The 23,680-nt window shown below is 50.5% G+C and overlaps 1 protein-coding gene across 12 annotated transcripts in view; it reads left to right on the top strand.

Moving 5' to 3' along the window:
• The window catches only part of LZTR1 (leucine zipper like post translational regulator 1), a 317,240-nt gene that overhangs the window by 209,698 nt on the left and 83,862 nt on the right, over positions 1 to 23,680 (top strand). For all 12 annotated transcript variants that reach the window (XR_013348515.1, XM_077839232.1, XM_077839229.1 and 9 more), the window contains one exon: positions 160 to 316. Coding sequence is in view for 11 of the 12 variants with exons in the window: in XM_077839232.1 (XP_077695358.1) it covers positions 160 to 316 (157 nt within the window). In the remaining variant the exon portion in view is untranslated. The remainder of the gene's footprint in view (positions 1 to 159; positions 317 to 23,680) is intronic.

Below are 23,680 nucleotides of genomic sequence, written 5' to 3' on the forward strand. Positions count from 1 at the left end.
CAGGATTCTGGTGAAAAACCATTGAGTTCTCTTCTCGTGGTTAATACTGTTGGAAATCTTCAGTGGGGATTTTGGAATGGATGCTTTGTAATGGTTTTTCTTCTGTTCTGTATAAAATTATAGAATTTCCTCAGATGAGACTGTTTTTCGCTTTTTAAGGAACACTGCCTGAACTTTGTGGTTAAAGAGTCACATTTTAATCAGGTAATAATGATGAAGGAATTTGAGCATCTTTCCTCATCCCTGATAGTGGAGATAGTACGAAGAAAACAGCAGCCTCCTCTTCGAACACATTCCGATCAGCCTCTGGATATTGGTAATGTATTTTCCTTCCTGAACTAATAATCACACTGTTTGTTTTCTTGAGACTCTAACATGACTTGGGCATTGTCTACACTCAGGAATAGCCGATTACTCGCCATTGATTGCTCAGTCTAGCGTCACCCATACTGCCTCCTAAGTGCATACAAGGACATGCTAATATTTGCACCAGCTAAGCTTCAGGATTGCTGACATTCTATCAGAAACAGAGCTGATCACAGTGATTCCCATTTGTGACCTTTGGGCTCAATTGTTTCTACTGACTATATCTGATAATGAGTCCTGATAAAGCTCCAGCTAGTCGCAATACAACCTGGCTGCCCATTTAAGGTCAGCTCAAGGTAATGAAAGTCCTCCATTGGATTGGCCCTAGGTACCTGAGAGATCACCTCCCCTTCCACAGCCACAGCCTCCTGCAAAAGGTGTGTTCCATGGGAACAGTGAAACCATCAAGTAATAAATAGTGGGAGGCTCCTGAATGCAGAAGACAGAACTGTCACAGGAGCAAGACCTAGGTTGTGGAACTAATTCCCCCAATAGGTAAGAATGACCACAGGCCCCACTGAATTAGGAAAGAAATGCAAATTCATCTCTTTGCATTATCCTTCCCTCGGTAAGGTTTAAATTCACCCATGCTCATATGTATGTGCACGCTCCAGCTATTTCTCATAAGGGCTGGGAAGGAAGGAAGGAAAGAAGGAAGAAAAGAGAGTTTGCTATAGTTTCTTCTATTTTTAAATACTTACAATGGAAAGCCATTCAGGTCCCTAGATAGACACCTCCTGATCCCTAGTGACATGTTCCACAGCTGGGAGCCCTCTGCTAAAATGTTGTTTGCCCCTGCACTCCATTAGCTGAAGTATCTCTGAAGAGCTGTATAGAGAAATGTGCTCCATGATGTGGACCATACCATTCAGCTTATTTCATAGAATCATAGAATATTAGGGTTGGAAGGGACCTCAGGAGGTCATCTAATCCAACCCCCTGCTCAAAGCAGGACCAATCCCCAACTAAATCATCCCAGCCGGGGCTTTGTCAAGCCTGACCTTAAAGACTTCTAAGGAAGGAGATTCCATCACCTCCCTAGGTAATGCATTCCAGTGTTTCACCACCTTTCTAGTGAAAAAGTTTTTCCTAATATCCAACCTAAACCTCCCCCACTGCAACTTGAGACCATTACTCCTTGTTCTGTTATCTGCTACCACTGAGAACAGTCTAGAGCCATCCTCGTTGGAACCCCCTTTCAGGTAGTTGAAAGCAGCTATCAAATCCCCCCTCATTCTTCTCTTCTGCAGACTAAACAATCCCAGTTCCCTCAGCCTCCCCTCAGCCTCTCCTCATAAGTCATGTGTTCCAGTCCCCTAACCATTTTTGTTGCCCTCTGCTGGACGTTTTCCAATTTTTCCACATCCTTCTTGTAGTGTGGGGCCCAAAACTGGACACAGTACTCCAGATGAGGCCTCACCAATGTCGAATAGAGGGGAACGATCACGTCCCTCGATGTGCTGGCAATGCCCCTACATATACATCCCAAAATGCCATTGACCTTCTTGGCAACAACGGCACACTGTTGACTCATATCCAGCTTTTCGTCCACTGTAACCCCTAGGTCCTTTTCTGCAGAAGAACTATTCCTTGGAAAATGTTTGTCATCTTGACACCTGTGAGAAGTGGGGTGGTCAGAGAAAGGCCAGGGCTTAGCACTGTGAAAGGGAGGGTGAGCTAAGTCAGTCTGCAATTTATAGAGTTTCTTCGGATGAGACTGTTTTTCATTTTTTAAGGAACACTGCGTGAACTTTGTGGTTAAAGACTCCAGAGGGGAGAGGAGGATGGGTAATTCCTGCTGCAGGTCTGATGAGGCAGGGTGGTAGGTTGAACCCCACTTTGGGGCTAAGAAGAGTCATGGGTTTGACCTATGCCCTGCTGCAGGCTTCAGGATAGGAGTGTCAGTGCACACTAATTACTGCTACCAGATTAAAAAGAGTGATGGGGCATAATAAGCCTGCTGTTGAGGCCCTTATACCAATGGCATTAGTGGCAGAGCCTGTATGTAACAGGATAGCCTGTGTCCAGAATGAGGGCATGGGCAGTAAAGTCCAGTGGTTAGAGCTTTAGGTGGTCGAGCCTGAAGCAGCTGAGTTGGTAGCTGGGGTCTGGAGCCTAGGGTCAATCTGGAGTCAGGCTGGAGTCAATAGCCAGGAGCTGTAGCCAAGGGTTAAGCTGGAGTCAATAGCTAGGAACCATAAATGAGGCAAGAAAGCAAGAATGATTAGGGGTCTGTCTCGGCAGCAGTTCAGGGATCTGGATTGGTGCACATACAACTTCCTGGTACTCCCTTCAGGCTTAAATAGTAGGTCTGGGACAATCAGAGATATAGGGTGGGGCTGCCAGTCGTCAGTACCGTGGGTGGCACTCCCCACAGTGACTGGTCTCCTGGGATGCCTTCTGGCAGTGTGGAAGGGCCACCTGCTTGGCCTCCAGCAGGTGTGGTTTCAAGTCCCATGAATCCTTACATTGCCCCTCTTCAGGTGTGCCCTGGGGCACTGAACATAAAGGCCATAATGGTTCAGACCAAAGGTCCATCCAGCTCAGTATCCTGTCTACCAACAGTGGCCAATCCCAGGTGTCCCAGAGGGGGTGAACCTAACAGGTAATGATCTAGTGATCTCTCTCCTGCCATCCATCTCCACCCTCTGACAAACAGAGGCTAGGGACACCATTCCTTACCCATCCTGCTAATAGCCACTTATGGATTTAACCTCCATGAATTTATCCAGTTCTCTTTTAAACCCTGTTATAGTCCTAGCCTTCACAACCTCCTCAGACAAGGAATTCCACAGGTTGACTGTGCGCTGAGTGAAGAAGAACTTCCTTTTATTTTTATTAAACCTGCTACCCATTAATTTCATTTGTTGGCCCCTAGTTCTTATATTATGGGAACAAATAAATACTTTTCCTTATTCACTTTCTCCACCCCATTCATGATTTTATAAACCTCTATCATATCCCCACCCTTAGTCTCCTCTTTTCCAAGCTGAAAAGTTCTAGCCTCTTTAATCTCTCCTCATGTGGGACCCATTTCAAACCCCTAATCATTTTAGTTGCCCTTCTCTGAAGTTTTTCTAATGACAGTATATCTTTTTTGACATGAGGAGACCACATCTGTACACAGTATTCAAGGTGTGGGCATACCGTGGATTTATATAAGGGGAATAAGATATTCTCTGTCTTATTCTCGATCCCTTTGTTAATGATTCCTAACATCCCGTTTGCTTTTTTGACTGTCGCTGCACACTGCGTGGACGTCTTCAAAGAATTATCCGCGATGACTCCAAGATCTTTCTCCTGATTAGTTGTAGCTAAATTAGCCCCCATCATATTGTATGTATAGTTGGGATTATTTTTTCCAATGTGCATTACTTTACATTTATCCCCATTAAATTTCATTTGCCATTTTGTTGCCTAATCATTTAGTTTTGTGAGATCTTTTTGAAGTTCTTCACAATCTGCTTTGGTCTTAACTATCTTGAGCAGTTTAGTATCGTCTGCAAACTTTGCCATCTCACTGTTTACCCCCTTCTCCAGATCATTTATGAATAAGTTGAATAGGATTGGTCCTAGGACTGACATCACTAGTTACCCCTCTCCATTCTGAAAATTTACCATTTATTCGTACCCTTTGTTCCTGGTCTTTTAACCAGTTCTCAATCCATGAAAGGATCTTCCCTCTTATCCCATGACAACTTAATTTACGGAAGAGCCTTTGGTGAGGGACCTTGTCAAAGGCTTTCTGGAAATCTAAGTACACTATGTCCACTGGATCCCCCTTGTCCACATGTTGTTTGACCCCTTCAAAGAACACTAATAGATTAATAAAATATGATCTTCTATGTGCCTGACAATTTTATTCTTTACTATTGTTTCAACTAATATGCCCGGTACTAATGTTAGACTTACTGGTCTGTAATTACCAGGATCACCTCTAGAGCCCTTCTTAAATATTGGCATTACATTAGCTATCTCCCAGTCATTGGGTACAGTAGCTGATTTAAAGGACAGGTTACAGACCATAGTTAATAGTTCTGCAATTTCACATTTGAGTTCTTTCAGTACTCTTGTGTGAATGCCATCTGGTCCCGGTGACTTGTTACTGTTAAGTTTCTCAATTAATTCCAAAACCTCCTCTAGTGACACTTCAATCTGTGAGAATTTCTCAAATTTGTCACCTACAAAAGACGGTGACAAAAGATTGTCATGCCAGGTTTTTGTGGGTGACATTAGTGAAAGTCTTTTACAAGTTCAGGGGCATGAATGTTACTGGCAGGCTCCCAGTACTACTCTTTGGGGCCATAGCCTTCCCAGTCTACGAGGTACCACAATAATCTGGAGCCCAATCCTCAGACGCCTCGTTGCCCTGAACTGGAACTAGTAAGGTGATGGCTGTGTTCAGTCAGGGAAGAGATTTTCAGTGGGTGCTTTCAAGAGGGAAATATGGAAGACTGGGTACAATTTGAGGTTGTGGAGTTTGAAAGCAACAGTTGATTTTCTGATAAATATATAGGGTCCAAGCAATTGGTGGTCTAGCTTGAGAGATGGCCTGCCCATGTTGCAATGCTTAGCAGATAACCAGATCTTCTGGCCTACATAAAAGATCAGTTCCTCCTGTCTCCGGCAGTCTTCTTAATGTCCTTGACGTGCCCCGTTAGTTCTGGAATGTGGTGGATCCTTAAACTAAGTTGGTAGCTGACGGGTTTGGGGAGGCTGCTGGTAGTTAACATAGTTAACAAAAAAAAAGAGCTTCGCTCGATCTGCTGGCAGTGCTTCTACTATTGCAGCCCAATATGCCGTTAGCCTTCTTGGCAACAAGGGCACACTGTTGACTCATATCCAGCTTCTTGTCCACCGTAATCCCCAGGTCCATTTCTGTAGAACTGCCGCTTAGCCAGTCAGTCCCCAGCCTGTAGCAGTGCATGGGATTCTTCCATCCTAAGTGCAGTACTCTGCACTTGTCCTTGTTGAACCTCATCAGATTTCTTTTGACCCAATACTCCAATTTTTCTAGGTCCCTCTGGACCTATTCCTACCCTCCAGTGTATCTACCTCTCCCCCCATCTTAGTGTCATCCGTGAACTTGCTGAGGGTGCAATCCATTGCCTTTAGGCAGTGACTCCACTCTTCAAATGTGGATTTAATCGCAAGCAATTCCTTATAGAGGATTTTGTACTTTTTTTCTGTGTGTTTTAGCTTCCATGAGTGTTATGTGCAGCAGGTGCTGGGGCCCGTGCATCTGAGAGAGTGTGACCTATATGGTCACATTAGATGCATCGGCTTCCACTTAGAACTCTCTAACTGAATCAGGATGCACCTAAATAGGAGCAGTGGTGAAGCTGATTTTGAGCTGTTTGAAGGCTTCGTGAGCCTCAGATAACCAAACAAATTTGACAGTCTTGCAGAGGAGGGATGTCAAGCCAACTGTTCACTGTGAGAACCCTGGAATGAAGTGGTGATAGGAATTGGTGAAATGTAGGAAACACTGCACTTCCCAAGTACTCCTAGTTGTAGACAGCTTCCATCTTATTTGGCTTCATGCAGAGCGCATGTACCCCAAAAGCTCTGCAGAGGGTTGGTTGAAGGTTCACTTTTCCAGTTTTGTATATGGACTATGCTGCTGCTACCTCTCCTGGCCGGTCCTGATGTGGTGTTTGTGCTGCCCTGGATTCTCCAAAAAGACAAATATAATCTAAATAGACAACAATTTATTGATCCAGAATGTCCCTAAATACATCATTGATGAAGTATTGCAAGATCACAGGGACATTACCAAATGTTCAGTCCAAAGAATATTACCAGGTATTCAAAGTATCTGTAACAAGTTCGCAAAGCAGCCTTCCATTTATCCCTGGTCTAGATGTGTATTAGATTGTAAGCCCACCAGAGGTCTTGTTTGGTGAATATCCATGAGTATCTTACATCATCCAGCAAGTCAGAGATTAAGGACGGAGGGTACCAGTTCCAAATTATCACTTGGTTCAAAGCCTCGTAGTCTCTAAAGAGGTGCAGAGTCCTGTCTTTCTTCTTTGCGAAGAAGGCCAGGGTCCCTGCGGGAAATGTTGAGAAGCAAATAAACCCTTGGGCCAGGTTTTCTTGAATATTTGCAAAAAGAGCTACTGGTTCTGGTTCGGACATCGTGTAAATATGGCCATAGGGAACCTTCACCCCAGGTTGTAGGACAACAAGGAAGTCATAGTCTCAGTGCAGAGGCAACATGTCCACATTCTTTTTTTGAAGATGCCTGCATAATCCTAGTATTTATCAGGAATGTGGGGGGTCGGACCCAGGCGTGGTTTGGTTTGGCCAGTTGCTGTGAGCCCCAGCACACGAGGAGGCGCACTCAGTATTGCCTGGGACTGACCCCTGGACGTGCAACTGTTACTATGGAGGCAGGCCTGCTGACATGCTCAGTGCTGAAATGCCGGGGATAGATCACACTGAACTGCAGGATTACATGGGGTTCCTGAATTATTGCTTCTAGGGGCACTGTCTTCTGGGTTACCGGCCCCAATGACAAGAGTGTCCCATTGCTGGTTTCCAAAATGTCTGGTATGGACTCCTGCCAGATGGTGATTTGCAGAGCTTGGGCTGTCTTGGAATTTGTGAAATTGGCAGTAGCCCTGGAAACAGTGAGTGCCCACAGCAATGGCAGCTGTCAAGTTTTGCCACGGAGGCACAGCTATCTTGGAACCTGAAGATGCAGGAAATGTCTGGGTGGGCCTGTCAGGACTTGGGGGCGGGGGTCAGTCCTGAGTGTATTTTTGTGGTTGTGCCCAAGCCAAGACCCACTATGAAGTCCAAGCTTGGTCATTTCCTGATCCCTTCCTGGCTGGGGTCCATGATGCATGAAGCAAGTATGTGTTCTGACTCACCGCAGTAGTAGTGCAAGTTTGTTTGTGCCAAGGTTGCTCCTTCTCCTTGGTGGTCAAGCGTTGGCAGTCCACGTTGACCTGCATGTGTTCAGGGGATGAGCTCGAGGGTGCTAGTGCAAGATGTGGGCAAGAACTGGGTAGAACCCCTCTTTTCCTCTCTCTGCTTCTGTAGCCCATTGTCAATGTGGATGGCTAGATCAGTGAAGGTGTCCAGGCCCGTGGTGGCTTCCACACATTCTGAACCTCTTCACTGAGTCCTCACTGAGTCTGGTAGATCTGGGCTACTTCATTCCACTTGATGTCATCCACAAGCCATCAGAAATGTGCAGCCTACAAGGCAGCTGGCCCTTGTCCCTGTGAGAAGTTCTGCAGGGCAGCTTCAGCGATCACATGCACCAAGGGTAATAAAAAATCATAGACAAGGCTCAGTGCTGGACTGTTCTGCTGGAGCAGGGGGGAGGCCCAAACCAGTGCCTCACCTGTCAGAAACTAATTACCAATCCCACCTTGGCCTGACCGAGGGGGTAGGTCTGGGGGTGGAGCAGAAACAATGAAGACACTGGTTAAGGAATTTTCAGGGGTCTCCATCAAACCACAGGTCCTGGCTTGTATAGCGGCGCTATCACTCACACCATGTGTGATGTATCTCCTTATGCATGGGTTGCTTGTGGAGGGTTTTCTGCAAAAAGTTGCAGCACCTGGGCGTACAGAGCTGAAATCTCTGCTTGTACGTGGGCGACCTGTGCCTGCAGATCCGGTGCCCCTATGGGACAATGGAATGCCTAGTCCTTCCAACTCCTGCTGGAGTGTTGGCCACAGAATGTCGGAGGTGTCTGTGCAAGCTGTCAGGAACCAGGGCATGGGCATTCAGTTCCAGTAGTTAGAGCCATAGGTCCTGAGTGGTCAAGCCAGGGCCTAGAGCCAAGGATCATGTCAAGTTCCATAACTGGGAACCAGAGCCTAGGGTCAAGCTAGGGTCAATAGCCTACTGAGCTGAAGCTGAAGGTTAAACTGGCATCAATAGTCAGGAACCAGAACCAAGGGGTAAGCCAGAGTCAGCAGCTAGGAACCAGAGCTGAGGGTCAGGCCTTAGTCAATAGCCAAGGGTTAAGCCAGAATCAATAGCCAGGAACTGGAGGGCAAGGCAAGGAGGCAGAAACTGGGAATGAGGCAAGGGAGCAGGAACCAGGAGCCAAGCAAGGGACCAGGAACAAGGCAGGGTCTGTCTCAACAGCATGTCAGGGATCTCCTTTGTTTCTCAGATAACTTTCTGGTACTCCTGCCTTGTTTAAACACTTGGTCTGAGTCAATCAGATGTTGAAGGAGGGGCTGCCAATAATTTCTATTGTGGGCAGCACTTCCTACAGTGACTGTCTCCCAGGAAGTATGATGTGCTCAACAAGGCTGTCTGGCGGCAGTGTGGAAGCCCTGCCCACTTGGAGCCCCACAGACTGTGGTTTGAGACCAATGAATTCTCACAGTCTGCCTTTTTAAGGGCTAGGAGACCTGTGACTAGCCCTGCCCTGTTCAGTTAGCCCTACCTGTGCTATAATTAACTGCATCCCAGCCTGAAGGGGAAGGACTGAAGGGGTCGTGTATTAGTGTGGCAAATACTAGGCCTTACAATAAAAAGGGCATAAGAGAACACAATCAGAAGGAAGCTGGGATAAAAACCCAGTTTTGGCTCGTTTGGGAAGCCCCGTGTAGCGAGGCCGAGTGGCCTCCCTCCGAGTGGGAGAGTGAGGGACCATTACACTCCCCTTGGAGGGCAGAGCCTAGATCGTCCCGCCCCCTTCACCGGAAGTACCAGAGCGTGGCTGGAAGGCAGGCTCAGCAGCACAGTTGGGGCAGAGCCTGCAGAGGAGGATACTCTGCCTGTTCTGCCACGTCCCAGAGGGGAACCTACGCCTGGCTGGTCCCGATCCCCAGATGCTGGCAAGGACTGGCCCGGAGTGCCTGCCGCCGTGTACCCCAAGGAGCCGGAAGAGGCCTGGAGGCCACAGGTACCGAACCCTGGGGAAGCAGGAAGTGGTCCAGGGGCAGCCACAGAGCAGCTGGCTGCAGAGTCAGGTGTGGCTCAGTCAGAGTGTTGTGGCTGGATCCCCACCGACGCAGGGGCAGCCAGTGCTGCCCCTGCCAGGGCCCTGAGCTGGGAAGCAGTGAAGTAGGGTGGGCCCGCATCCCCCTGTCACCCCACCCTGGGGTGGCTGACTCCCTACATTGTTCAGGGAAGCTCTAGCCCTGAAGAAGGAGCCTCCCTTACCAGCTCCCTTATAAACTGTTTGCTGGCTACCTGAGCTCCACCCAGGCTAAAGCCAGCCCTGATAGTCTGTTTGTTGTTGGCTGCCTGAGCTTCCTCAAGCCCAGGCCCCCAGCTCAGTTATAGACTGTTTCGGGGCCGACAGTTTGAGCCGTCCAAACCCAGGCTAAAGCCTGATTATGACTATTGATTGCCCAGCCCTATTGTGGGCTCTTGGCTGTCCTGCGGACTCAAATCCTGGCCAAACAGGACTGGAATGAGTGGCCTCCCTCCGAGCGGGAGAGCAAGGGACCATTACACCCTGAGATACAGCTTGCCGGTCCCAGGTCCCATGTGAAGCTGCTGGAGTCCTTGGGGAGGAAAGGCAGTGGGAGAACTGTCAGGCCCAAGAGGGGCAGAAATTCAGTTGGTTGGATATTTTATTTTAATTAGACTTCTGTTACCCTGGAAGGGGACTGAACTTTAACTGCGACCTGGTTGGAGGACTGAGTGACCCAGAAGACCAGTTCAGAAACTGATTGGCCAACAAAAGGGGGAATACTCAAGATGAAGTCACTGCAGTGCTGAATCCTGGCGTGATGGGATGCTCTGGCAGTGAGTGCACCACATAACAATTGATACCAGTGGTGGGATTCCTAAGATCCCCTTCCCCTCCCATTAAGGAGGGTTGATTGAGCAGCAAGGCGGAGCTTCTGTATCACCAGGCCGTGTCGTGAGGGGGCCCTGTCTCACATCCAAAATGGAAGGTGGTGTACACCTGAAGTCTTGCAGGCCCACTACAATAGCAGGAGCAGCAGAAACAAATTCAGAATCTTCTGTTCCATTCCCTGGAAACCCAGCAAAAAGAGCAGGATGTACATTTCCCTGTACAACAACACTGGCCAGAGGTCAGTGACAGCTGCACAAATGGTTCTTACAACAGCTAGAGAAATGGGGTACCAGGAGTCAATCTAGCACAGGGATGGGTTCCATGGGCAGACTGTTCCATGTATTGGAAAAATTGGGGCTGCAGGATGACTAGAAGCCTTCCCTCGCACATTTGAATGGGTGGCTAGTGCAGCTGATTGGGAAGAGTCATCCTGGGAGTCCAGGACGGCCCCATTTTTGACTGGGGAAGCAGTTGCATATAGGGTCCTGATTGATGAACAGGCTGGCTTGTATGTGGAGGTCAAGGAAGCTATCCTAGTCAGGATGGGTTTCACCCCACAAGCATATAGACATCAGTTTTTGGATGGAGCCATTACTCTAGGGAGCCCGTCTGTGAGTTGTAGCCCAGTGGTTTTGGAACCTTAAAGTACCCCAGTGTCCTGCTGGGGGAAAGTCATGACATAGTTGCAGGACTGCAACTTTTTTGGGTCCTGGGGGAACATAGATGTGGTACCTTATATATGTGATCCCTTCCCAGGAGTCACGTGGTTTGCTTATTGATGATAGCTTGTTTGTCAGGTGCAATTCCTCAGGCAGAGGTAGAGCATATCAAGGTGAGTACATCCTGGTGAAGAGCTGCACTGAGAAAGTTATGGGATTTGAAAATGAGGGGATATTCCTGGCTGGGGCCTCACAGGTTAGTACCATATCTTCAGAACAGTGCATCTACCTTGCCATTTTTGGACCTGGGATGATATGTGATGATGAAATCAAATTGGGAGAAAAATAGGGCCCATCGAAGCTGCTGTTGGTTTAAGGCTTTTGCCCTATGTAGGTGCTCCAGATGTTTATGATCAGTGAATACCTGGACTGGGTGGTGAGCTCCTTCCAGACAGTGGTATTTTTGCTCCTGGTTGCACTCTATTGGGTAGTCATAGTCTTGGTGTGCAGGCAGGGCTTCTGCACTCCTCTTTTCAAAAACTTCATCCTATTCTTGGTATTTCAACGGGCATTCCAATGTAGCTTCAACAGAGGGTTATGCCTGGATAGCCACCCCCACCTGAGCCTCTTGAGTTTAGGTGCTGCAACAGGATCTATTAGTCCCCAACAGTGCTGCTGACAAAATCCAGTGGAAGATAGACTTCCTGTGCTTGCCACTACGTTAGTGGATTGTGGAGAGCCAGTCAGGAGATACCGAAGATCAGGGGAAAGTGTGGAGAAAGGGTCATGCTAAATTGTAACATTTCTTGGTGCCCCTGTATCATGGCCTCCAGGGGAGTTTTTTCCTCTATTACTGGACCTGAAGACTAAGGGGAACCATCAGTAGTCTCTATGAGGTTGGGAGTGATCTTGCTTTGCAGGGGAATCTGAAGACCTGAGCCACACCTGTGTCTGCAAAGCAGTCGGTGCACCTGACTTAATCATAGAATCATAGAATAACAGAGTTGGAAGGGACCTCTGGAGGCCGTCTAGTCCAACCCCCTGCCCAGAGCAGGACCAATCTCAACTAAATCATCACAGCCAGGGATTTCTCAAGCCTGACCTTAAAAACTTCTACGGAAGGGGATTCCACCACCTCCCTAGGTAACTCATTCCAGGGTTTCACCACCCTCCTAGTGAAAAAGTTTTTCCTAATATCCAACCTAAACCTCCCTACTGCAACTTGAGACCATTACTCCTTGTCCTGTCCTCTTCCACCACTGAGAATAGTCTAGATCCATCTTCTTTGGATCCACCTTTCAGGTAGTTAAAAGCAGCTATCAAATCTCCCCTCATTCTTCTCTTCTATAGACTAAACAATCCCAGTTCCCTCAGCCTCTCCTCATAACTCATGTGTTCCAGTCCCCTAATCATTTTTATTGCCCTTCGCTGGACTCTCTCCACATCCTTCTTGTAGTGTGGGGCTCAAAACTGGACACAGTACTCCAGATGAGGCCTCACCAATGTTGAATAGAGGGGAACGATCACGTCCCTCGATCTGCTGGCAATGCCCTGACTTATACACCCCAAAATGCCATTGGCCTTCTTGGCAACAAGGGCACACTGCTGACTCATATCCAGCTTCTCGTCCACTGTCACCCCTAGGTCCTTCTCTGCAGAACTGCTGCCTAGCCATTCAGTCCCTAGTCTGTAGCGGTGCATTGGATTCTTCCGTCCTAAGTGCAGGACTCTGCACTTGTCCTTGTTGAACCTCATCAGATTTCTTTTGGCCCAATCCTCCAATTTGTCTAGGTCTCTCTGTATCCTATCCCTACCCTCCAGCATATCTACCACTCCTCCCAGTTTAGTGTCATCCACAAACTTGCTGAGGGTGCAATCCACACCATCCTCCAGATCGTTAATGAAGATATTGAACAAAACCGGCCCCAGGACCAACCCTTGGGGCACTCTGCTAGATACCGGCTGCCAACTAGACATGGAGCCATTGATCACTACCCGTTGAGCCCGACAATCTAGCCAACTTTCTACCCACCTTGTAATGCATCCATCCAGCCCATACTTCTTTAACTTGCTGACAAGAATACTGTGGGAGACTGTGTCAAAAGCTTTGCTAAAGTCAAGGAATAACACATCCACTGCTTTCCCTTCATCCACAGAACCAGTTATCTCATCACAGAAGGCAATTAGATTAGTCAGGCATGACTTTCCCTTGGTGAATCCATGCTGACTGTTCCTGATCACTTTCCTCTCGTCTAAGTGCTTTAGAATTGATTCCTTGAGGACATGCTCCATGATTTTTCCGGGGACTGAGGTGAGGCTGACCTGATGAGGACTAGTGAGACAGGAGTTTGCAGGGTCATCCTGGGGATGAGCTACTGGACCAGCACCTGCAAGTGGGGAGCCCTGGGACAGAGTTCAGGGTGTGTTCCAGTCAAGACCAAAGTGTGGGGGAGCTCTTTTTCCTGATACCTTGGAGGCGTACATGACAGGCAGAGATGGAGTGACCTGACTCACCAGAATAGAAGCAGAGATGGTGTTGGCAGTGTCATTTCTTGTCTACGGGGGTGAGCCGTCAACAGCCCATGTCCACCTGCATCAGCTTGGCAGGAAACATTGATAAAGAAGTAAGAGAAAATGATAAAATAGTTGCAAGACCCCCATTTTTCCCTCCATTTGTTCCTGTAACCAATTGTCTGTATGGATGGTAAGATCCATGAGGGCATCCAGACTTGCGGAAGTTTCCACTCAGGACAATTCATCTTTAATTTCGTCTCACATTTCCCACCAGAACTGGTATAGCTGCGCCACCTCGTTCCGATCTGTATCAGCCATGAGGTGACAGAATTGTACTGCATATGAGCCTGTAGTGCTCTGCCGTTGTTGGAGATTTCTTAGGGCGGCCTCCACTTTTGGAGTTTGGTGCAGATCTCCAAACAGCACTGAACTGACTTTCAGGAGTATGTCCCAAGTTGACAATACCAAAATGTCACACTCCAAGAGGGGAGAGGCTTCCCCGGACAGCAGGCTGATAACCAGGCTTACCTTTATACAATCAGCAGTGTAGGACTCAGGATGCATCATGAACAGGAGGCAGCACTGGTTTATAAAACTATGGAATCCCTGGTGATTACCATCAAACCATTCTGGCAGACATATCAGGGAACAGAGCACTGTGAGCCATGTCTGGAGTGCAGTGTTTTCAGCATGCAACTGTGTGACTTGCTCTTGCAATACCTAGTTCTTCTCTGAATGCTTGCTCATGTCAATTCCATTTTTGGTGCGTGTGCACCCATGTGCACAGTTATCGGAGTTTACTGCCTTAGCAGTATCCATAGGGCTGACTGTGGCACCCCCTGGAGTGGCTCTCCCATGCGGCAACATATCAGGCACCACCGGCCCTACACCCTCTCAATTCCTTCTTACCGCCCGTGATGGTTGGTTGAAGTGTCTTGTCTTGCTTCGCAAGAACGGTAGCAGTTTATCCATTGACTTGCTAGTTGTGGTTGTACATAGTTTCATAGTTAGTTAGCTAATAGTGTTAGTTAGTCAAGAGAGTCCCCTGTTAGGACTTTGCCCCACTACCGTGGCTTTAAGCCATGTGCGTCATGTAGCATGCCGATACCAATCAGCGATCTGCACGATAGCTGTCTTAAGTGTCTGGGAGAAGGCCATCGCAAGGACAGGTGCCGCATCTGTAAGAACTTTCGCCCACGGACTCAGAAAGAACGGGATCTCTGCTTGAGGGCATTCTTGATGGAGGTTGCTCTGTCCGGCATCGGAACCCTCCACTGCAGCACCTATGCCCAGTACTTTGGTCTCAGTGTGCAGCGCAGCCCAGGACTCGGCCCAGCACTGCTCCGTCTCGCCGGTGCTGAAGAAATGGAGCCCCTCCAGGGGACAGAGGAGCATCAGGCAGAGGACTGCTGTCAGGCCATGCGCCTGCTACGGGGAGTCACGGGAGTACCACAGAGGTTGGATGCAGCAGCCCTGGCAAGGACCTGCCCCCGACCCCAGGCAGCACCAAGGGTTCCCAGCCTGTGATGGGGCCTTCAGTGCCCGAAGTGGTCTTGACAGCCAAGGAGCAAGGCCAACCAATTCTGCAGGTGCCATGCCAGGTGACCAGTGTGGCTCTGCTTGTGCACCGAAGGGGAAGGTCACCAGTGTATTGCAGCCTAGACTGGCAGAACACCGCAGGTCACCAAATCACAGATGCAAGTCCCCCTCACTGCGACCGCAGGACCTGGCACCGTACCCTAGCTCACCAGCCAGATGGCCGAGATCTCCGTTGAGATTCCCCTCCTACTAGGCCGGGGACTCCGGACTAATGGCGCCGCTCCCCGTACTGCTGGTACCAAGAGTCATAGGTCGTCTATATGCCAAACACCTTCTCCCAGAAGGTCTCCTTGTTGTCAGTCCCCATCACTCGGGGTCTCGACGTCGGTCACACTCGCCCTGGTACTCTCCTCTGGCAGGTGGCACGACTCCCTGTCACGCTGTCGTTTGCCTACCAGGGTCAGTAGGTAGACTCAGGCCTCAACAGCTCTGCCGTGGTCACCAGAGGGGCAGTGGTTGGATCAGACCGTGACTTCTCAGCCTGTCACCGAAGCAGGGTGACTCCCCTCCGACGCAGGAGACTGAGACGTCACCAGCCGTGGTGCCAACACAGCAGGGACTGTGACACCGACACTCTCCCTCCCTCCCTCCCACCCCCCCCACCCTGCTGGCAGTCCTGGAATCCATGGGGGGTGCTGGTGATGTTGGTCCAGCCTTCCCTGGCCACGTTGGACAAACGGGCCGAGGTGCACCCAGTGCTGCAATCAGAGCATGGCACCGCGGCACAAGCAGAACCGGCACCCCATACTCTGGCGCCGAGGGAGTTCTCCCCCAACAAAGAAAGGGGTGACACCATCCCTCAGGCCAGTCAATCATCATCATCGTCCCCGGACGAGGTGGTGGTCGGACCCTCCCACACCAGCAGTCCCCTAGACGATTTTAAGGAGAACCAGGCCCTCCTTAAATGAGTGATGGAGAATTTGGGCTTGCAAATCGAAGAGGTCGCTGAAGTGTCATCTTGGCCACCACACCAGCAAAAATTACATTGCCCGTCCACTCAGGGGTGCTCAAAATAGCCAAATCAGTTTGTCAAATCATAGAATCATAGTCTATCAGGGTTGGAAGGGACCTCAGGAAGTCATCTAGTCCAACCCCCTGGTCAAAGCAGGACCAATCCCCAACTAAATCATCCCAGCCAGGGCTTTCTCAAGCCTGACCTTAAAAATATGTAAGGAAGGAGATTCCACCACCTCCCTAGGTAACTCATTCCAGGGTTTCACCACCCTCCTAGTGAAAAAGTTTTTCCTAATATCCAACCTAAACCTCCCCCACTGCAACTTGAGACCATTACTCCTTGTTCTGTCATCAGCTACCACTGAGAACAGTCTAGATCCATCCTCTTTGGAACCCCCTTTCAGGTAGTTGAAAGCAGCTATCAAATCCCCCTTCATTCTTCTCTTCTGCAGACTAAACAATCCCAGTTCCCTCAGCCTCTCCTCATAAGTCATGTGTTCCAGTCCCCTAATCATTTTTGTTGCCCTCCGCTGGACCCTTTCCAATTTTTCCACATCCTTCTTGTAGTGTGGGGCCCAAAACTGGACACAGTACTCCAGATGAGGCCTCACCAATGTTGAATAGAGGGGAACGATCACGTCCCTCGATCTGCTGGCAGTGCCCCTACATATACATCCCAAAATGCCGTTGGCCTTCTTGGCAACAAGGGCACACTGTTGACTCATATCCAGCTTCTTGTCCACTGTAACCCCTAGGTCCTTTTCTGCAGAACTGCTGCCGAGCCATTTGCTTCCTAGTCTGTAGCAGTGCATGGGGTTCTTCCGTCCTAAGTGCAGGACTCTGCACTTGTCCTTGTTGAACCTCATCAGATTTCTTTTGTCCCAATCCTCTAATTTGTCTAGGTCTCTCTGTATCCTATCCCTACCCTCCAGCGTATCTACCTCTCCTCCCAGTTTAGTGTCATCTGCAAACTTGCTGAGGGTGCAATCCACGCCATCCTCCAGATCATTTATGAAGATATTGAACAAAACCGGCCCCAGGACTGACCCTTGGGGCACTCCACTTGATACTGGCTGCCAGCTAGACATGGAGCCATTGATCACTACCCATTGAGCCCAACAATCTAGCCAACTTTCTATCCACCTTATAGTCCATTCATCCATTCAAATGCCCTCATCTATTCCGCCAACATCCTAAAAAGCGGAAAAGAAATACTGTGTCCCTGCAAGGATTTTGAGTATCTGTATACTCGTCCCTCTGCGGCATCACCGGTCATGTCTGCGGTGAATGAAAGGGACAGACAGGGCCACTCCAGCGGACCCCCCAAAAAATAAAGAGGCCAGGAGACTCAACTTATTTGGGAGAAAAGTTTATTCGATGGCCAGCTTACAGTTTAAGGTCTCTAATCACCAGGCCCTGCTGGGATGTTATAACTTTAACCTGTGGAACTCCCTTAGTAAGTTCACGGGGGCCCTCCCACAGGTTCGTGCCCAAGAGTTCGCTGCGTTGGTGAGCAAAGGCACGGCTGTGGCCTGGGGAATCTTCCATATAGCCTGGGATGCGACAGGATTGGCTGCCAGGGTGGTCGTGTTGGCAGTAGCCATGCGACACAGCTCCTAGTTGCAGGCTTCTGGGCTGTCTCAGGAGATGCAGACCACGATACAGGACCTGCCATTTGAGGGTTTGGGGCTCTTTTCTGAGCTGACTGACTCTAGGCTCCATGGGCTCAAGGACTCCTGAGCCACTCTCCATTCCCTGGGTCTGCACACCTCTCAGCAGTCCAAGAAGCCATTCTGCCCTCTGTCTCCTCCTCAGATGCAGTCTAGGTTGTGGGGGGGCTCCCAGGTCTGGCTCCTGCAGGAGAAAGAACAAGGACAAAGCGTATAAGAGACGCTACCCATCCTCTTCCCATCCGGCTGCTCAACCTGACTCTCCCAGAAGTCAGGGAGGCTAGAAGCAGTCATTTTGAGGGTACGCTCGAAGACAGTGCCCCAGCCAATGTACTGGATCCAAACCCTCCCTTTCCTCAACGGTCTCCGCCCTTTCCGGTCGGCCTGGTCCTGTGTCACCTTGGACTGCTGAGTGCTAGATATGGTTTCTTCGGGCTATACCCTGCCGTTTACAGCTGACCACTTCTCCCACTCCCCCGTCGCTCTTCAGGGACACTTCTCACAAGCAACTCCTTATTCGGGAGATCAAAAACCTTCACCTGGGGGCAGTGGAAAAAGTTCCTCGGAACATGGAAGGCAGAGGATTCTACTCCCGCTGCTTCCTAATTCCGAAGGCAAAAGGAGGCCTCAGACCCACCTGCGTCGCCTCAACAAGTAGCTCCAGAAGTTGAAGTTCCACAGGGTCTCCCTGGCATCCATCATCCCCTCCCTGAATCCAGGAGACTGGTACGCCGCCCTCAATTTAAAGGACGCGTACTTCCATATTTCCATATTTCCGGGGCACCGGTGCTTCCTCCACTCCATGTTGGGACGGCGCAATTTCCAGTTCTTGGCGATGCCCTTTGGTGTTTCGTCGGCCCCGAGGGTATTCACAAAATGTATAGCGCCAGTGGCTGCTTACCTGGGATGTCGGGGAGTCCAAATATACCTGTACCTCGATGACTGGGTGATAAAGGGCTGGTCTCCGGGTCAGGTGCAGAGGCATCTTGACCTGGTCTGTTTCACCTGTCGCGACCTGGGGTTTATAATAAATGAGACAAAATACAACGCATAGAGTTAATTGAATCGGTCCTCGACTCCACTCGGGCCAGGACTTTCCTCCCTGAGACTTGGTTCCAGGCCATTTCAGACCTTATTGTGGGCCTGCAGGCCCACCCACTCACTAGCACCCACACGTGCCTGAGGCTTACATGGTCTGGCTCTCACAACTCCGCCTCAGACCTGGTCAGCATGGCTGGCGTCGGTCTGTGTCCCCAGCTGATACAGCATGAACCGGGTAGTCAGGATTCCGGACAGCGTCCTGGCGTCCCTCATCTGGTGGCAGAATCCCTCGTCACGGTTGGAAGGTGTTCCTTTTGCGGCCCCATCCTCGTCGGTGATCCTTGTCTCCGACACCTCAGCCCTGGGCTGGGGAGCACACTTCGGCGATCTCAACACTCAAGGCCGTTGGTCCACTCAAGATGGTTCCCTTCATATCAATGTCAGGGAACTCAGGGCGGTCTGACTGGCTTGCCAGGCCTTTCTACCTCATATACAAGACAGGGTTGTACAGGGTCCTGACAAACAAAACGGCTACAGTTTTCTATATCAACAGGCAGAGCAGAACCAGGTCATCGGTCCTTTGCTGGGAAGCCCTCTGGCTCTGCGACTTCTGTCCATCTTGTAGCCGCTCACCTTCCGGGATCCAAGAACCCGTTGGCAGATCGCCTCAGCAGGACATTCTTGTCTCGCCGCAAATTCATCCGGAGGTGGTCAGCTCCATCTTCCGCAGGTGGGGAACTCCCCAGGTGGACTTGTTCGCTTCCAAACAGAACAGAAAGTGCCACGTCTCCTGATTGATTGGAGGCATGGACAGAGGAGCCTTGTCTGATGCCTTTCTGCTCCCATGGTCACGGGATCTGATGTACACCTTGCCTCCGGTACTGTTGCTGCCCAGGGTCATCATGAAGATCAGACAAGACAGGGCGAGGATCATCTTCATGGCATCAGTGTGTCCATGCCAACACTGGTTCAGCACCCTTCTGGACCTCTCAGTAGCAACCCCATTCCAGCTACCGCTCAGTTCGGACCTGTTGTCCCAGAACCATGGCAGTCTTCTGCACCCCAACCTGGCGGTACTACATCTGACAGCCTGGCTGCTGCGTGGTTAAATGTGCAGGAGCAGCCGTGCTCGGTGGAGGTTCAGCGCGTTCTGTTGGGAAGCAGGAAGCCCTCCACCAGAGCGATCTACGTGGCCAAATGGAGATGGTTCTCACCTGTTGGATTGCGGACAAAGGTGATCATCTTCGAGTGATTGCTCATGTATATTCCACAATAGGTGTGCATGCTCTCCACGTGCACCGATGTCGGAAGTTTTTCCCCTAGCAATACCCGTAGGTGAGCATCCCTAGCAACCTCTGGAGTGGCGCCTCCATGGCGCAGTATAAGGGGCACTGCACACTTCCCCCACCCCCAGTTCCTTCTTGCTGCCAGTGAAAGTGCTTCAGAACTGCTCTGCTCCAGCTTTGCTGCAGCTCGTCCCCAGAACTCTTGTTCATTCAGTGTTGGTACCTGGAGTTAGTTTAGTTAGTGCACCTGGGCCCCGGGTTTTAAGTCGTGCAACGCTTGTGGGCGACCGATACCAGTGAGTGATCTGCATTCAGACTGTTTACACTGTTTGGGTGAAACTCATCTGAGCAATCGCTGCAAGATTTACAAGTCGTTTAAACCTCGGACCAAGAGAGAAAGAGACATTAGGCTCCGAGTACCGGGGCGTCGGTATGCGATGGGAACTACAGGCCAGTCAGCCTCACCTCAGTCCCTGGAAAAATCATGGAGCAGGTCCTCAAAGAATCAATCCTGAAGCACTTGCATGAGAGGAAAGTGATCAGGAACAGCCAGCATGGATTCACCAAGGGAAGGTCATGCCTGACTAATCTAATCGCCTTTTATGATGAGATTACTGGTTCTGTGGATGAAGGGAAAGCAGTGGATGTATTGTTTCTTGACTTTAGCGAAGCTTTTGACACGGTCTCCCACAGTATTCTTGTCAGCAAGTTAAGGAAGTATGGGCTGGATGAATGCACTATAAGGTGGGTAGAAAGCTGGCTAGATTGTCGGGCTCAACGGGTAGTGATCAATGGCTCCATGTCTAGTTGGCAGCCGGTGTCAAGTGGAGTGCCCCAGGGGTCGGTCGTGGGGCCGGTTTTGTTCAATATCTTCATAAATGATCTGGAGGATGGTGTAGATTGCACTCTCAGCAAATTTGCGGATGATACTAAACTGGGAGGAGTGGTAGATACGCTGGAGGGGAGGGATAGGATACAGAGGGACCTAGACAAATTGGAGGATTGGGCCAAAAGAAATCTGATGAGGTTCAATAAGGATAAGTGCAGGGTCCTGCACTTAGGACAGAAGAATCCAATGCACAGCTACAGACTAGGGACTGAATGGCTAGGCAGCAGTTCTGCAGAAAAGGACCTAGGGGTGACAGTGGACGAGAAGCTGGATATGAGCCAGCAGTGTGCCCTTGTTGCCAAGAAGGCCAATGGCATTTTGGGATGTATAAGTAGGGGCACAGCGAGCAGATAGAGGGACGTGATCGTTCCCCTCTATTCGACATTGGTGAGGCCTCATCTGGAGTACTGTGTCCAGTTTTGGGCCCCACACTACAAGAAGGATGTGGATAAATTGGAGAGTCCAGCGAAGGGCAACAAAAATGATTAGGGGTCTAGAACACATGAATTATGAGGAGAGGCTGAGGGAGCTGGGATTGTTTAGTCTGCAGAAGAGAAGAATGAGGGGGGATTTGATAGCTGCTTTCAACTACCTGAAAGGGGGTTCCAAAGAGGATGGATCTAGACTGTTCTCAATGGTAGCAGATGACAGAACGAGGAGTAATGGTCTCAAGTTGCGGGGGGGGGTGTTTTAGATTGGATATTAGGAAAATCTTTTTCACTATGAGGGTGGTGAAACACTGGAATGCGTTACCTAGGGAGGCGGTAGAATCTCCTTCCTTAGAGGTTTTTAAGGTCAGGCTTGACAAAGCCCTGGCTGGGATGATTTAACTGGGAATTGGTCCTGCTTCGAGCAGGGGGTTGGACTAGATGATCTTCTGGGGTCCCTTCCAGCCCTGATATTCTATGATTCTATGATGACCCACCTGCACTGTCTACCAATCTGCACCGCTTCCCATCCATGGGACATGCCAAGGAGGCTAAGAAGAGGCCTTGTTCGCTGCAGCACTGGAGCAAAACTGGGGGGAGAGGCTAGACCCATGCTGGGCAGTCCTTGATCCTCTCGGCCTCTGACTCAGGTCGAGCGGAGTAGCCCGGGCCCCTTTGGAGCAGGCTTCCCTGGATGTCTGGATGCCCTCCACACCAGAGGCCCTGCAAGCAACTCAGGACGTTATGTCCATGCCAGTACCAGAAGCACCGCCAATGTTGGCCCCGTGGTCCAAAGGCAAACTGCCTGTGGGATCCCCACAGTCTCCCCCGGCTCAATACCAGTCTTCGTCAAGGGAACGTTCCTGATGCCATTCACTGCTCAGCAACCATCCTGTGCTTAGTCCACGCAGGTCGCCTTTGACCCCCACCAGGGGTCTGGTTGGGTTCCGTCTGACAGAGGCTCCAGGCACCGCTCTGTCTCGAGAAGCGGATACCGATGGGACTGAGGCAGACGACGATACAGGTCCTCATCTCAGCAGCGCTGCCGTAGCCAGTCATGACACGAACATTGATGCTGTTCTCGTTCGTCGTCTCACTCCAGGACCCCTCCTCGGCACCTCTCCTGTAGCCCTGGGCATCGATCGCCGGCGCGGGTTCGCCCGCCGGAGCCAATCGCAGAGCAGCTGCTACCGGCGATACTGTTCTTCTATGTCGGGGTCACGGTCTCATGGTCAGCATCACTCCCAGTGTTGCCACTCCTCCCGGTCCAGGGACAGCATCAGGTCGTATGTCATCCCGCCCTCCCTTCATAGTTCTCCATCGATGGGTCAGGCCAGCCAAGCCGAACTGCCTGCTCCGCTGGTACTGAAGGTGGTGCAGTGCTCTGGGCCCTGTTGCTGGCATAGTGGTACCAGTGTGCACCGTAGTCCCCGATGCAGCCCCCAGTGGGGGCTCACTCGGTTGGCCGGAGCTTCTGGACGGTCGTCGGCCTCCCTCTCGCGGCCTCCCAGGAAGGAGTCGGTGGGATGCACATCTTCGGCACTGTGCCTGGAGAGCGATGAGGGAACGGATCCCCCGATGCCGATGAACACGCAAAGTACCGTGCCTGTCTCCTCGCCCACCCATGATGAGGCGATTAGGGCCCCTCATCCCTCCATACCGTAGAAGAACTCTAAAGTCCACCAGGAACACTTGAAAAGGATGGCATCAAACCTCAACCTCCAGGCAGAGGAGGTGGAAGAGCCCTTGGACTCTCTCTTTAAGATCGTGTCCACCTTGGTACCGGGCAGGGTGGCCTTGCCACTCCACAAAGGGGTGGTGAAAATTTCAAATGCCTTGTGGCAAACCCTGGCCTCACTGGCCCCCATCTCTAAGAGAGCGGAGTACAAGTATTTTGTGCCCGCCAGTGGTCATGAGTACCTTTACCTCCACCCTACCTCTAACTCCCTGGTGGTTGAGTCGGTCAACCAGAGAGAACGCAAGGCCAACCAGCTCCTTCTCCGAAGAATAAAGACTCAAGGAGGCTGGATTCCTTTGGAAGAAAAATGTATTTGTCCTCGAGCTTCCAGTTATGGGTGGCAAACCATCAGGCTCTCCTGGGCCAAGTTCAATCTTCCGGGCTCTCTGCCCAAGTTCAAGGACTCCCTCCAGGAGCGTGACAGGAAGGAGTTCACAGCTCTGGTGGAGGAGGGTACAGCAGCTGCCAAGGCAACCCTGCAGGCAGCGGCAGATGCGGTGGACACGGCCGTGTGGTCCATGGCCTCCGTGGTGTCCATGAGAAGGATGTGGTGGTTCCTGCTGTCTGAGCTGTCCAGTGAGGTGCAGAGCTCCCTGCGGGACCTCCTGTTTGATGGCAAGGCTCCGTTTGTGGAACAGACGGACATAAAACCGCCTGGCCTGAAGGACTCCCGCACTACGCTTAAGACTCTGGGCCTCTATGTTCCAGCTCTGGCTACATCTAATTTAAGCAGCAGCAGACTCCCACCA

The sequence above is a fragment of the Eretmochelys imbricata genome, chromosome 21 (assembly GCF_965152235.1).
Source record: "Eretmochelys imbricata isolate rEreImb1 chromosome 21, rEreImb1.hap1, whole genome shotgun sequence".
Taxonomy (NCBI): Eukaryota; Metazoa; Chordata; order Testudines; family Cheloniidae; genus Eretmochelys; species Eretmochelys imbricata.